Here is a 15,233-nt window from a genome sequence, read left to right as displayed (position 1 = left end):
GATCACTAGGAGTGCCATCTGCATTAGTGAGACACTGTTCCAAATAACACAAATGGAAAAAAAGTATGACAGAACTTGTAAAAGAAAAAAAGTACAAATCCTCAGTAGTTATTGGTAAAAAGTGATAAGTAGCATTGACTGGGGATGTAATGTCTTGGTAGAATGCTTGCCTATCATCTAAGAGGCCCTGGAATTGCATGATGCTGAAAAGCTAATTTTTTAAATGCTAGATTTAGAAAAGCCTAAAAAGTAAAGACAAATACATAATGAAGAAATCAACAATATTTTACTAGCTTGGAGAGATGAAATTAAAATTCTGGTTATTTTCTCACACATTTTAGAATATCATGTCTGTTGTTTGTATCTCACAAAATGTTAAGCATTCTTTCAATGAATGTGGAATTTGTAATAATTGTAGTTTGTCACATACAGATATCCTTAAGTTATTTAACCAATGTTCTATTCATTTCTAATTCTTATTATAAATAATATAATGAACACAAAGATTTTTGTTTCTGGATTCTCTCAATTTTTATTACTTGATTAGTAAGTAATCTATCATATGAACTTAAAAATTATGTTTGTGTGATTTGCTAGAACACACCAAAATTACCTAATGACATCTCTCCCATTACTTATTTTAAAAAATTCTATTTAAAGGTCAACGCATTTGCAGTTCTCCAAGTTAGCTTTATATTATGAAGTAGGGCTCAAGTCATGCATTTTATGACTGGCTTGCCTAAGGTTAGACAGCTAGTCCTGGCATTGCAAAGACTATAGCCAAGACCCATTTCACCACTGATGCTAAATGTTACATGTGGTGCTAATACTGTTATCTGACTATTCATCTGACTTTTAAACTGTCCATAAAAGAGAAACACTAAAAAATGTGTATACATGCTGAACAACTTACTGTCAATACACAATCGATTCAATTTACCTGAAGAGACTTCTTATCAGGCCCTTTTTTCCTGGATTGTTTCCTTTTAAAAGCACTACTAGTTAAGTTTGTTTTGATTCCATTACAACAGAACTAGCAATAGCCTTTAAAGGAGGCATACTGCAATGAGAGCTATTCTAGAAAGAGGAGAGGTGACCTACTCTGTGCCTTACTCAATACCATTCTGAGCTGACAAATTAGTTCTGTTATCTTTTATTGAACATAGTTCTAGGAATTAGAACCCAGGGCGCTGCATATGCCAGGGCACTGAGCTACATCCTTAACCATTTTGAGACATGGTATTAAGTTGTCCACACTGGCCTGAAATTTGCAGTCTCACCTCAGTCTCCACAGTAGGTGGTATTATAGGCATGGTCCACCAGAAAATTATCTTTGGTCAGATTTATTAGCACTGCGATTATTCACAGAATCAACCAAAACAAATATTTTCAGTAACCATTTGTTTCATGGTAGAACCTGAGACAGAAACCCTGGATGTGCCCCTCCAAATCCAACACGCTTTCTTTGGGTAAAGCTTTTGATCACCTGCTGGTCACTAGTAAATTAGTCCATGGGTACACTAAATACCAGTCTGTACACACATACATATGTACATGCACTGGAAGATAAACTGGTGATACTGCTGGGGTCAAAGGGAGATTCTCAGCACTTGTTCACTTAGGTGATAAAGGTTAACTAGCGAGCACTGTTACAATGCTTACTTGCAAAAATGCTCAACAGGGTCAAGATTTGAAGTTTCCTGGTGTGAAGGGGCTTATCTGTAGAGGTATTACAGTGCTGAGTTTCCTCCCTGTGCCTAGAATCTCTTATTATTAGCCCGAGGCAGTTTGAAAAACAGGTTTTGAAAAATATCAGTTCAAGTACTTCTGCCAATATGAAGGATCCCTCACCCAAGCTTCCTCTCTTTTTACAAGAGAATGTTCAAAGCCAGTGCATTTTCCTATTGAAAACTCTACCGCTTCGGAAGTAGAAGCAAACTGTGCTTCTTGCGCGGGAACTCCTGAGGCGTACCAGCTCAGCCGGCTGCGCGGCCCGGTCCACCGCGCTCCCCCGCCACCGTGCTTTAGAGTACCCCCAGCGGGAGTAAGGCGCGCTGAAGGACGGCGAACCTTCGCTCTGAACGGCTAAGCACGCAGCCTACCCCGCGCTTCCCACGCGTGCGCGCCATCCACGTGCGCCTCAGCAACCCTGAGGTCCCGTCACCCCAGTGGGGTCGCAGCACTTTCACTGGTCACACTTCCGAAAGTGGACGGAAACCCGGGATGCTCACCCCAAAGGCCACCTCTTTACACAGCACCCCAGAGACCAAAGGCGTGGGAATTAAACGAAGCAAGCGGGCCAGGGCCACGCGTGCCCGTTCCCCGCCCTCGAGACGCGGGGGCTCCTTGAGAGTCTGGGGTCCCGCGGCCCTGCCCGGCGCACTTGCCCTGCAAGCGCCTCTGGAAGGCGGCGGCGTCCAGGCGCTCCAGCGGCCCGAGCCGCACCGAGACGCCCCCATATCTGTCCGGCTCGCCCTGCAGCTCGCCGGCACTGGCGTGGAGGCTGGAGGCGCCCGGAGCCCGGCGAAGCCCCGCCAAGAGGCCTAGGCAGCCGGGTCGAGCCGGCGCCGCGCACCAGAAACCCCCGCTCCGCAGCCTCAGCATAGCCCCTCACGCCGCCTCAGGCGCGCCTGCGTGCAGCGCGCCGAGGTCGCACCGTAAACTTCAGAAGAGACCCTCGCCACATCAGCGTCGAGTTGGGGCGCCCCTTTGCAGAACTTTAGCGAGGGGTTACGGAGTCTGGCCTACGCTTGGCTCCAGGAAGACAGGGAGAAAGGTCCCACCGCTTATTTTGATTGCTATTTTAGGTCAACTGCAGTTTGTTCAGGGACGAGGCAAGCGGGCGGAGGTGCCTGAAGCCCCAGTCTTTCAGAGATTCACGGCCTACATAGAAGTCCTATACACAAAATCCATGTTTCTTTACAGAGGTGAGAATCTCCGTAACCGCTTTCAAGACCCCGGGCTCTAAAGGCTTTTGGATCTGCGCTAATCGCTGCCTTATGCGATCGCGCCCCACTCGGAGGATTACGGCGTAGGCGGAGCCTCGATGACCTCTGACCCGGAAGGTTTCCCCTTCGGACACAGGCGCGCACGCCGTGCCGGCTTAGCTTTTACTGGGTGCACTCGCGGTTCTGTACTGGCTGCTCTCGGGTCATGTCTTCCAGGAAGAGCCGAAAGCGGCTGAACCAAAGCTCGGAAAATGGTTCCCCCTTGCTCTCTGCGGCTTCTCCTCGTGAGGGGGCCCCAAACTTGGCGGCGGCTGGGACTCTGGTGGTGACCAACTTCCTAGAAAAGGGTAGAGTGCTGAGGGACGCTGCCCGAGGGCCGGGGGTGTGGGGGTGGGGTGGGTTCAGCGTGGCGGCGGGGAGGAGACTGAGGTGTTTGAGACCCTGGAAGTGTGTCTCCACCCGGAAAGTTAGGCAGAAATGGACCAGTCAAGGTTTTTTCAAAAGTTGTTAAGAATTGTTAAGTTGCCCTTGAAATGTTCCTTGCCTCAGCTGGGATGAATACCACAGCTACCTGTACCTAATGAACGTAGGATATGTTGACTAAAAAACTGCCGTAAAAATGTGAATCTGTCTTTCTTAAGAAACATTATTAGGCCTGTAAAAATTTTTTTAAAAAAAGTTTCTTCCACTGCACTGTCGCACAATTTCTGTGAATTAATAAAGGCTGTTAATTGTACATTAGTGTTAGGACCACTTCGTAGCTTAGCTCTGTGACAGACATCTTTCGTTTAGTTTTCACAGAAGCTGTGACCTATGGGCACTGTAGTGATAGGTCGTTTTTGTTTACCTGTCTGTGGTCTGTTCACTGGGCTACTCCCCCCCCCCGCCTTTTTTTAAATTTTGAAGGTCTCACCAGGTTGCCCAGGCTACCCTTGAACTTGCTATCCTCCTCACTCAGCCTCCCAAGTAGCAGGGATTACAGGAGAGCACTTCCGCGCCCTAGACTAGTTGTGTCCATTTTACAGATTTAAGAAAGCTGAATAACATGCCTAGTTCACACAGATGCTAACAATCAGAGACCGTATTTGAGTCCTGATATTTGACTTCCACTTCATTCCATGGAAACTATCCTGTCATAGTTAGTGATCATTCCCATACTGGTAAATGCAATAGGTGGTTTTCCATTATTTGCTTTACTTAACCTCAGTAGTGTTTGGCATTGACTACAATTTATTTTCATCATTATTGTTATTGTTATTATTGGGGATTGAACCCAGAGCTAATGCACTGAACTACATCCTCGACAACTTTTATTTTGAGACAGGGTATCCCTAGATCACTAAGTTGGCAAGGCTGGTCTTGAACTTGGGTCCTCCTGCCCCAGGTTCTCAGAATGTTGAGTGCACAGGCATGCACCACCATGCCCTGCTTGTCAGTCATTTCTTCTTTGAAGTGCTTCACTTCCTATTTTATGTCATCAGACTTTCCTAGATGTTTGCCATGCTTGTTGGACTTTCTGTTCCCTTGTTAACCATACCTTTTTCTACTTGACCATTAAACGTTGAAGTTTTTCAATTGTTAATCCTAAATTCTGTTTTCAGCCTAAATTTTCTCTTTGTCAAGTTCATTCGTTGCTGTTTCCCAACTATAAAGTTTCCCCATCTATATAATTTTCATGTTTATTTATTTATATTTGCGGTACCGGGTACATATTGTTCTTGACCTTTGGTGCAGTTGTCTTTTGGACCAGTGATTCTCTAGCGTTCTGTAGTGAAGGTTTTAGAATTTATGGACATAGATCACCATTTCTGCAAAATAAAGTAAAAATGAAATATCAGAAAAATGAATTAAATAAAAATTACTTGATTCCCCATTTATAGAATCATTTTGTCAAAACAGTAAAATCTTATAAAAACTTTTCATTTTTGGTACTTCATCTTATTTGAATCAGTAACGTATATTTTGTAGACCATGTTCCAAATGGTGCTGTTCAGTAACATGTCTCTTGGATTTCTCAAAAATACTTCATTGATTCCATGAGTTTGTATTCCCTCCAATATCCAGGCTCTATTTGATTGGCCATTATACAATTTAGAGTTTAGACATCATCTATTTCACTCCAGTTTCTCAAATTTCATATATGTAGTCAAGTACTGAGTGCTGTTTATCACCTAAATTTTTTTCATGTTCCTCTTTATACCCTTCCTGTTGTTTCCATCTCAGCCTCAAAACACCTACCATCTCACCTGGCTTGATACGTTAGCCTTTTAAACTGATACTCCTGCTTCCAATTTGCTCCCTTTCTTATCTTTTCAACTTTGCAACCAGAATGATATTTTAAAATGATCTATCATGATACTGCCTTTTACTCTCAATGCACTACCATTATTGTCAGGATAATGGCCAGCATTTTGATACAGTTTACTGCCTTAACAGTTTTGACCTTCTTTCCATAGCCACTCTTATTATGTGGTCAGGTCTCACATAGATTCTGCTAGCATTCTCAGTCATTCTTTCATTTATTTTACTATGTAATTATATCGTCATTTAGTGATACTTCTCTGCTCTTGCTAGATTATAAAGTCTGTGAGGCCAGGGATATGTGAACACAATTGTCTATTACGGTGCTTGTCTATAGTAGGCACATAGTACATATTTGCTGAATGAATAAATGAAGAGTGGATAGTTGTTTGAAATTACTATCTTTACAGTTGATCTGACAAAAAAGTGCTCAGTAAATGTGAAGGTAATTAATGGGGAAAAAGTGTGTTGAAATAATATTTTCAAGTACTGGAGGAATGAGAACTGAGAAAAGGAACTTTGTGGATAGTGTATATAGGTTTGGATGATTAAGCAGTAAATTTAATGGTGATGTATTGGGAAAGGTTAGTGCATGGGAGTTTGAAGATGATTTCCATTCATAGGGATGTGTGGAGGTATAATTGGGGAAGGCTGTGATTTTCTAAATCCTTCAGCAAAATAGGTCACAAGTGGAAACACAACTTAATAATCTAGAGCAGTGATGGAGAATCTTTTGTAGTTTTCAGTTATCCAGCAGCCTTCTGTAGCATGACTGCCCTAGGTTTACCACCATTGCTCTAGACCAGTTTCCAGTTGAAGCCTTTGAATACAAGTGGCTGACTCAAAATCTGTGCTACAGAAACACTGCAAGAGATACTTCAAAAGATGTTGGAAAAATGATTAGTTCTTAATGAAATGAGAGGCTTCTTAGTTAACACTCATGTTTTCAGTAGACAGACACCCAAAAGGGTTTGGATTTAAATTTGTTAACACTTAGGACATTCATATGGTTATATGGATAGAAAATTTTCATTTTTTCCAGAAGAAAATATGCCTTACTTTTATTTACAAAATAGTAGAAAATTAACTTTCTTTTCCCTCATAGTAGATGCCAAAGTTCCTAAAACATTTCAGAATTCCCTTGTTCATCTTGGACTCAACACTATGAAGTCTGCAAATATATGTATAGGTCGACCGGTATTGCTTACCAGCTTGAATGGAAAGCAAGAGGTAAGAGTCCTTTTTATTTTCTTAGTTAAGAAATATCTGAGGTGATTTGCTCATTACAAGGAGGATTAAATGAAATACACATTTAAAGATATTCACATGTACAGTGACTCTTCCAACTTTTTGATACCTACAGCTACACTGAGAATAGTAACCCCTACAATCTCTAGTAGAGAGATCTTTTCTCTAGGGAATGACACATACCTTTTGGGCTCTCTTTTTCTCAGTCCACTATGTTTCTGTACAGAATGTTATTCAGGAGTGAGAAGGGAACTGGTTCTTTGTATGAGTTATTTCATTATTCTATTTTTAGCTGTATTTCCCCTAATTGCCATTTATTCTGAGTCTCCATGTTCTGTAGCTTGATCTTCTCCTGTGCTATGAGCTTCTGTCTCATGGCTTCTTTTGATTCTTTCATCCACAGGGCATCTTTTCGAAGTGTTTTTAAAATTGCCTGTTTGCTTATGACAGCTTTCCCATTCTTTTTATTGAACCAATATTATATACTTTGTTTTGTGGAAGAGAGGATGGTAAATGTGTGAGCTTAAGCCAGAAATTTTGTTCCTTTTCTCTAAATATTTAAATCTGATGAGATTCAGTTTCTGACAAAGCTGTTCTGCTTTGTCCGTCACCATTTCTGTGATATAGTTTAAGTTCCATGCTGCATTAATTTATACATTATCTTGCCTTCAAAAAAAAAATATATATATAAACACACACATATATATTTTTCTTCTTATGATCTATTAATGTCTTTGTCTTTTTGTTCTAAATACCTTTTGAATCTTTTGCTGTCTTCACTGTGAGTATATTTCCTGATTTTCACCAAAATATATAATACTCACTGAAACTATTTTTTGTGAGCCTATAAGGACTATAGTACGATAAGTACTATAGTACTTTTTTTTTCCCCCCAAATGTGATTTATCTTACTGCAGTTTGTGTCAGATTGTGGCTGATTTGGGGTATGAAATATACTAAAAGATAGAATATTCTCTTTTTTCTTTTTTTTTTTTCCAGTGTGTTCCTTTTTATTCATTTTCAGAGTACAAACTTAAACTTGGATAGGCTGAATTAACCCAGCCCACCTCTGGCAGGTACATTCAACATGATGTATAAAGTATAACATTCAATTTATTATTTCTTTCTCAAGAGAGTTTTCTTCAGTCCATTAAGACCCAGCTCCCCTTACATGGGCTTTGGTGGAGGTCGTGGGGCAGCACCAGCAGGTCTAAATCGGGGTGGAGGAGTTCAGTCCTTACGGGCTTCATGAGATCGATTTTTGACCACTTTGCTGTGAATGGCACAACTCACACAATAATGCAACTTTACATACAGCCTGGGAAGCACATAACCATCAAAGATACTCGCTTCGGAAATGTCCTTGGCGGCGGCTTCCACTATGTTCCAAATGACAGACTTCTTAATAGCCTTATCTTTGGGTATGCATCGGGCGCAGTTCGTGCAGTGAATAGGCTGCACATGACCGCGGCCCTTTTTGGTGCGAACATTGTTCCTTCTTTTTTTCGTCATCTTGAAAAGGAGGACCTGAAAGAGCAAGATAGAGTATTTTCTAATATTTTTATTTCCCCTGTCTTGGCAGGTATATACAGCCTGGCCAGTGGCAGGATTTCCTGGAGGCAAGGTTGGCCTGAGTGAGATGGCACAGAAGAATGTTGGTGTGAGGGCTGGTGACACCATCCACGTGCAGCCTCTTTTAGGTGCTGTGCTGCAGGCTCAGGAAATGGACTTGGCACTGAGGTTAGGCTCTTTTCTTTAGTGACTCTGGTCAGTGCTACCCAGTACAAATACAAAGAGAGTCATAAACGTTAGCACATAAGTAGTTTTGCATTTTCTAATAGCTACTTTAAATAGTAACCAGGTTAAGTAAATTATAATAGTATATTTTATATATTCAATATATGTGATATCTTACTTTAACTTACAAAATCTTTACACTAAGATATTTCTCATTCTGCTGAAACGTAAGTTTTCAAAATCTAGTGTTTGTGTTACAGTTGTAGCATATCTCAGTCATATTTTAAGTGCTTGGTAGTCACATGTGAGTAGCTGTTGGCTTACTGTTTGAGACAGTACAAACTAGGTGAGCACTGCATATATGGACTCTCAGGTCCTGTACTTGGAGTATATCTTGGCATATTAGGTGAGAATTATTGTTGATTGTATACTTTGCAGTGATCCTCATTTCGGCTTGCAGTATAATCAAGGCTTTTTATCTTATTAAAAAAGGAGGGACTGGGGATATAGCTTAGTGGTATAAGCCTCTGCCTGGCAAAGGTCCTGAGTTTGATTTCTGGTACACTCCCCCCCAAAAAAAGTCCCCCCAAAAATGAACAAAAAAGAGTAATCTTACTATGAATGGACAAGAAATTAAGACTGTTAAACAGGCTAGTTGTGGGGCTTGGTGAGATAACTCAGCAGACTAAAGTGCCTGCTTAGGCAAGCGCAGGGACCGTGGTTCAGTGCCTGACAGAGTCTGGGCATAGTGGTGCATGCCTGTAATTCCAGCGCTGGGGAGGCTGAAGCAGGACTCATGGTGATGAGTCTGAGCTGCATAGTGAGACCCTGTAACAACCAGATACATTAAAAAGAAAAAAGAAGTTAGTTGTATATTTCAGCTCATTATTTATGCATCTTAATAAAGTTTTATTATTTTCAGAGTTTTTAATAGTCCTTCACCAAAGACTGCTTGTTTGAACTTAGCAGTAAGGAGTATCATCCACTTTTAGATGTTCCTTAATAGAATTTTGACTTAGTTTCCAAGTGTAAGTCTATAAGTGTATAAATCAAAATTTGCTTTATACTACTACCTTTTGAATACTTTAATGTCACTTTAATAATTTGGAAATGTGTTCAAGTTACATGCAAGAATCACAAAAGTTTTTGATTCTTAGCTTCAGGATATATTTTGGGGTTACCAGGGATCGAACTTGGGTCCTTGTGCTTGCCAGCCAGGCACTTACACCACTGAACTATATCCCTGGTCCCAAGCTTGAAATTTAAAATATTTTCTCTTTCTCTGTTTTTAGATTCTAAGCTTGAATTTAAATGTATGTATTTCTTTTAAAAACAAAATGTTTATCTTATTCTCATCACTGAAACACAATGCCCATCACTCAGAAGCTAAAGGAGGAGAGATTTATTTTGATTTTACTGTATTTTATGGTTGAATTGTTTGTTTGGGGAGGTTTATTTTTTGTTTTTTGGTGCCAAAAACCAAACCAAGTGCTTCCAGCTTGGTAGGCAAGCATTCTACCACTGAGCCAAACCCCCAGGCCTGAGAGGATTGTTTTGGCTCACTGTTTCTGGAGATTTTTAGACTGTTCTCAGCTAGCTCTAAGGCAGGACAACATGGCAGAAAGGCACAGTGGAAGGCTGGGTGTAAGAAAACTGTTTACCACATGAAGATGAGAAGGAACTAGAGAGGTCAAGGGAGGGGCTGGGAAGAGAGACATGCCCTTCCTACTTACAGTCACAGTGATCTGCCTCTTCCTATCAGGCCTTACCTCCTAACACTATTTCAGTTACACTGCCCCCGCAATCTAATAGTCTTACAAAAAACCCACCTTTGGGCTCATGAACCTCTGGGGAGATCTGTACGTATAAACTATAACAACATTTAATGAAGATTAAAAAGAAGAAAAGAGAGGGCATCTTGTATATATTACATACATAGATGCACATATGCATTTGTGAGTGAGCACAGCCATAAAATTGACTCATTGTCTTCTCCCATTTAATTCCTTAATACCCTGGAAGGTATCCATATTTCTCCCATTTTTCATAAATGAGGAAATGAGTTCAGTTGGGTCCATTGAGGGGAATTAATTAACCTCATATTTTAGTATGTGAATAATGTTGCTTATTAAGAGATTCTATATATTTTATAGTTTGTTTTTGTTTTTTTGTGGTACTGGGGAATGAACTCAGGACCTTGTGCTTGCCAGGCAAGTGCTTATGCCGCTGAGCTATATCCCCAGCCTGAGATTCCATATATTTTAAATGAGATCTTTTTAAAATTATATTTTTAAAACGTGTTACATTTTAAATGTGAAAGCAGAGTAGGCAAAGTTAATTTCATATTAGGAAAATTAGTAATTTCATTCTTTAGCAACTGAGAAATTTTATGTTGGAGCTCCTTCTAGTGGAGATGACTTTTTATGTACTTATTCTTTTATTAAATGCGACACTGGTTGAGTCACTGTTTTCATATATATCCCAGTTTAATCTGTTACAGCCTCTTAGGCTATATCCTTTAATTTCCATCTATTAGTTTAATTTTCTGTAACAGAAGGGAACTGGGATGAAGTCTTCAAAGTACTTAGAATTGCTTTATCTTTGTAATAGCTTAAATAAATCAAAATTTTTTTTAAAGAAGTTATCTTGAACACTTGGCAAATATTGAACCATTATCCCCGGGGTAAAAATATGCACATGGATATATATATGTGTGTGTATATGTATTCTATGCAGATTGTAATCAAAAATCCTTAAAACACCTGTTTTGGTTGGGTATGGTGATGCATGTGTTTTAGTCTCAGTTATCAGGAAGCAGAGGCAGGAGGATTGCAGATTCTAGGCCAGCCTGGACAGTTTGGTAAGAACCTCTCTCAAAATAAGACTTTTTGAAAAAAGTTCTCAAACTGTAGCTGAGTCATGGAGTCTTTTGCTTAGTGTGTGTGTGACTGGATTAAATCCCCTGTGCTTAGTGTGTACGACTGGATTAAATCCCTTAAAACAAAACAGAACAAAACAAAGAAAAACCCCAACTGAACAAAAAGCACTCATTCTGGTAAGGCTATTTTATGTTATAGAAGAGAAGAGAAAGATCAGAAATAGAAAGGGACTTGGCTTAGTCTCCACCAGTACAGATGATCAGATTCATATCCCTCCAACTTGCTTGAGAGTTTCTTGGAGTGTTCCACACTGTCTCCTTCTGTCTCTGTGCTAGTCATCCTTGAATGAGAACTGAAAAAAGAAGCTAGTGTCATCTTTCTCTACCTCACCTGACAGCAATCAGTGTTGCATGACCCAAATTTTATGCTACTGTAACATATCCAATAGTCATATCCAAGTCATTGTAAATACTCTGTAAGTATTGATTTTTGGAGTACAAATAAATTTAATGAGTAGGTAAATTTGCAGTGTAGCATCCATAGATCATGAGGATCATCTGAATTTGTTTTAATATTGATAAAATGATTAGAGAACAAGGTATAGATTTTGAGCAGGCATGCTTGCTAATAAACCTGCCCCCTCCTTACCTTTTTATGTGTATTGTACTCTGACATCTCTTATTCTAATAGAAAAGTGCTGAATGTGACTGAAATGACATTATGATCCAGTAAAGGTAATGATTTTTATTACCCTAAGATTTAGGTCACTAAAGTATCAAATTGCCAGTGATACATTTCTGACTTTAAGAAGTATATGATAAGTGCAGGTCATTCTGAAATTGTGTAAATCAACTATTTGCAGGTTGCAAACATTTTTGAGTAAGTCTGTATTATAACTATGTGTAGTTGTACCTTGGTTTATGAACTTAATTCCACAGTTCTGTTCACAAACTGAATTGGGCAAGAACTGAATCAAGTTGAGTGGTTAGGTTCAGTGTTGATCTATTGAGGAAATTAGATTTGGTTCTCATCTAATTTTATGTAACAGTTTAGTTTCTTTTTTTTCCCAACATTTTAATTTCTTATGTACTTAATTCCAATGTTTTCCCTTTTTCTCTTTGTGTAGTGACAAAGATCGGGAAATTAATGAAGAAGAACTGACTTGTTGTATTCTGAGAAAACTAGGTAAGTCATGTTGTAAGTTCTTAAACTTCAAGCAGAAATGTAGCACCAAATAAAATATCTTTGAGGTCTTATAACCATAATTTCCTTCAAAACAGTCAAAAAATAATACTTCTCTTCATGAATTAATACTTTGGAGGCAGCTGCCAATAAAGCATTGAGTGGTGGAAAGAGTATTTGGTTGTCTGTGGTCAAAGTGAGTAATACAACTTTTTTTTTTTTTTTGGCGGAACCGGGGATTGAACTCAAGCCCTTGCGCTTGCCAGGGAGGCACTTAATTCCACTGAGCCATCTCCCCACCCCAGTAATAGAACTTTTTTAACCATTGCACTTTACTGTTTCCAGTGAGGAACATTATGTTGGTATAATGGTTTAGGTGTGCTATTTTAGTTTAGCTTCTTAGCAAAAGTAGACTTCTGGCTTATTTGTTAATATGGTTGATAGGCTGTTAAGATCTATTGAGTGTACAGAATTTGAAAGATTAACTTTTAGGTCTCCACTGAGCTATATCATAGGGAAATAATGGGTGCTATATTTTTCATGACAGTTAATCACTATTGCAGTTTTGATTTAATGTCCTTCAGTCAGGAAGAGATTGAATAGCAAGGAAGTTGCTATTAAAATATGAAACTGAGGCCCAGCCAAATAGCTCAGTGGATTAAAGCACCTGCAAGCGGGTGCAAGGGCTGGGGGTTCGATCCCTGGGCCTGCCATGCCGGCCCCGCCCTTGGGGCCCTCTGAGATGGCAGTTGAGATTGGGTGTGGTGGTGTGCACCTGTATTCCCAGCTCTTGGGAGGCTGTAAATAGGTGAATCACTACGAGTCTGATCTAGTATTGAGACCCTGAACACTGTATATACCCTTCTCTAAAATACACACAAAAAAAGAAAACCTGATAAAAGTTGTGCTAACATGTATATTTAATAAATTGTTTTCTAGATGGCAAGATTGTTTTGCCAGGCAACTTTCTCTATTGTACCTTCTATGGACGACTGTGCAAGTTACAAGTGTTGCAAGTGAAAGGAGCAGATGGCATGATCCTGGGAAAACCTCAGAATGGCTCTAGTACTGCTCAGGGAGTGGCCTCTGAACAGTCCAGCATAGAAAGCAGTAGCTTGGATATATCCTTCCAGCTAAGCCATTTAGATCTGGAAGAGCCCCAGAGCCCAGCATCAAGAAGTACTCCTTGTAAACCTGTTGATGACAGAATTGCAAATGAAGCCAGTGAAGTTTTGTTGAATGTTACACAGAGCCCTGGGGCTGGCAGTGGATTTGAGCTGGAGGAAGACACAGCTGTTACATGTAATCCTGAGTCAGCCAGAGAAGGAAACAAGCAATTAATCGATGAAGAGAGATTATCAAAATCTGCCAAAACAGGAGCAAAGTGCAATACTGACACTTTTTATTTTATTTCTTCAACAACAAGGGTCAATCTTAGAAAAATTCATATAAATTCAAAAGGACAAAATCAATTCGAAGTAACTTATGATATGATAGGAGGCTTGCACAGTCAGCTGAAAGCAATTAGAGAAATGATTGAATTGCCTCTCAAACAACCTGAACTTTTCAAGAGTTATGGTATGATAGATATCTTTATTATATCAAGAAGTGTTAAATTCAAACTAAAAAGCTTTTGGAAAACTGAATCTAGTAGTACATGCTTGTAATCCTAGTGCTCAGGAAACTGAGGCAGGTATGACAGAAGTTTGAGACCAAGGGCTGGCCAGATAGCTCAGCGGACTAAAGCACCTGCTTAGGCAGAATGTAGTGGCTAGGGTTTGATCCCCAGCGTGCTGTGGTGGCCCTGCCCCTGGGGCTTGCTGAGAAAGTGATTGAGACTGGATGTGGTGGCACGTGCCTGTAATTCCAGTGCTTGGGAGGCTGAAAACAGGAGGATCACTGAGTCTGAGCTGTGCAGTGAGACACTAGACCCTGTACTAAATACATGGAAAAAAAAAAGTTTCAGACCAGCCTGGGATACTTAGTTCAAGGTCAGCCTGAATTAAAAATAAGACTCTTATCTCAAAACCAAATGGTGTATCCTACTTACCTAATGACTACACACTTTGTTGTTTTTTTTTTCTGGACAGTCATGTAGAATGTGTTAGTTACTTGGTAGGTATTAGTGAAATGAATCATTCTTTGTGCTTTGGTTTCTAAATTATAATGTGTGCTATTGACAGTCCTATCTTTTGTTCTTTCTTTCTTTATTTTTTTGTCTTTTTGAAATGAAGTTTCACTATTTAGTTCAGAGCCCAGGTGGGCCTTGGGCTTACAGCAGTCCTCTTGTCTCAGCCTTCTCTAAGTTCTGGGATAATGGGCATGTGCTGCATGTCCAGCCCTGTCTCTTCTAATTGGATATATTAAACAGTTGCTTGTATTGTGTCTGTAATAAGTATCTTGTCATATTAGATCAATTATAATTATTAAACCACTCACATAGGTTACTTAAAATGTTAGGGAACGTAGATGTATACATTGAGGCAAGTACTTAAGGGGTTGAGTTGACTCTTAGTAAATTTGTGGTTCCTCTTTATGATTGCTACCCATATCCTTTACATATATTGTGTGTATATATATAAAATAAACTGTTGGGTTGATATTTTGCTAGTATGTTTATATTATCTGAGGTGACTAATTGTAAAAAAAATTGTGATTGGTTAGTGGCTTGCTTTGTCTCCTTACTTCTGGGTTTTATTATCCAATCATTGAACTGTGCTGTATGGGCTGAATATGGCAGCAGTGTGGGTATCTTTAGTTTTTTTTTTTTTTTTTGTCCTGGGGATTGAATTTAGAAGCACTCTACCACTGAGCTGTAATGCCAACCCTTCTTACTTTTTGAGACGGTTTTGGTAAGTTTCCGAGGCTGGTCTCAAACCTTTGATCCTCCTATCTCAGCCTTCTGAGTAGCTGGGCTTATAATGTGCACCATCATGCC

The 15,233-nt window shown here is 39.8% G+C and overlaps 3 protein-coding genes across 8 annotated transcripts in view; 1 reads left to right on the top strand and 2 right to left on the bottom strand.

The window, feature by feature from the left end:
- Nudt6 (nudix hydrolase 6) overlaps nt 1-2,849 on the bottom strand; it is an 18,570-nt gene extending 15,721 nt beyond the window's left edge. The window contains exon 1 of one of the 3 annotated variants that reach the window (XM_004646164.3): nt 2,388-2,849. In XM_004646164.3, the coding sequence (XP_004646221.1) occupies nt 2,388-2,604 (217 nt within the window). In that variant the 5' untranslated portion in view covers nt 2,605-2,849. The other 2 variants (XM_023706453.1, XM_023706454.1) reach the window with 2 other exon arrangements.
- Nucleotides 2,850-3,103: 254 nt separating this feature from the next.
- Nucleotides 3,104-15,233, top strand: part of Spata5 (spermatogenesis associated 5) — a 344,203-nt gene continuing 332,073 nt past the window's right edge. For 3 of the 4 annotated variants that reach the window (XM_023706442.1, XM_023706443.1, XM_004646150.2), the window contains exons 1-5: nt 3,104-3,295; nt 6,355-6,479; nt 8,080-8,237; nt 12,240-12,298; nt 13,235-13,873. In XM_023706442.1, the coding sequence (XP_023562210.1) occupies nt 3,154-3,295; nt 6,355-6,479; nt 8,080-8,237; nt 12,240-12,298; nt 13,235-13,873 (1,123 nt within the window). In that variant the 5' untranslated portion in view covers nt 3,104-3,153. The remainder of the gene's footprint in view (nt 3,296-6,354; nt 6,480-8,079; nt 8,238-12,239; nt 12,299-13,234; nt 13,874-15,233) is intronic. The other variant, XM_004646151.2, reaches the window with a different exon arrangement.
- On the bottom strand, nt 7,683-8,015 carry LOC111814024 (40S ribosomal protein S26-like). The gene has a single exon (XM_023706444.1). The coding sequence runs from the start codon at nt 8,007-8,009 to the stop codon at nt 7,728-7,730; it is 282 nt and encodes a 93-aa protein (XP_023562212.1). The 5' UTR covers nt 8,010-8,015; the 3' UTR covers nt 7,683-7,727.

This window comes from Octodon degus, unplaced genomic scaffold, assembly GCF_000260255.1.
Source record: "Octodon degus isolate 3935 unplaced genomic scaffold, OctDeg1.0 scaffold00256, whole genome shotgun sequence".
Lineage (NCBI taxonomy): Eukaryota > Metazoa > Chordata > Mammalia > Rodentia > Octodontidae > Octodon > Octodon degus.
The sequence above is the reverse complement of the archived record's forward strand: the minus strand, read 5'-3'. Positions and strand labels throughout refer to the sequence as shown.

Bases quoted from the DNA above. Each gene is read 5' to 3' on its own strand.
- LOC111814024 (XM_023706444.1), bottom strand. From the start codon at position 8,009: ATGACGAAAAAAAGAAGGAACAATGTTCGCACCAAAAAGGGCCGCGGT.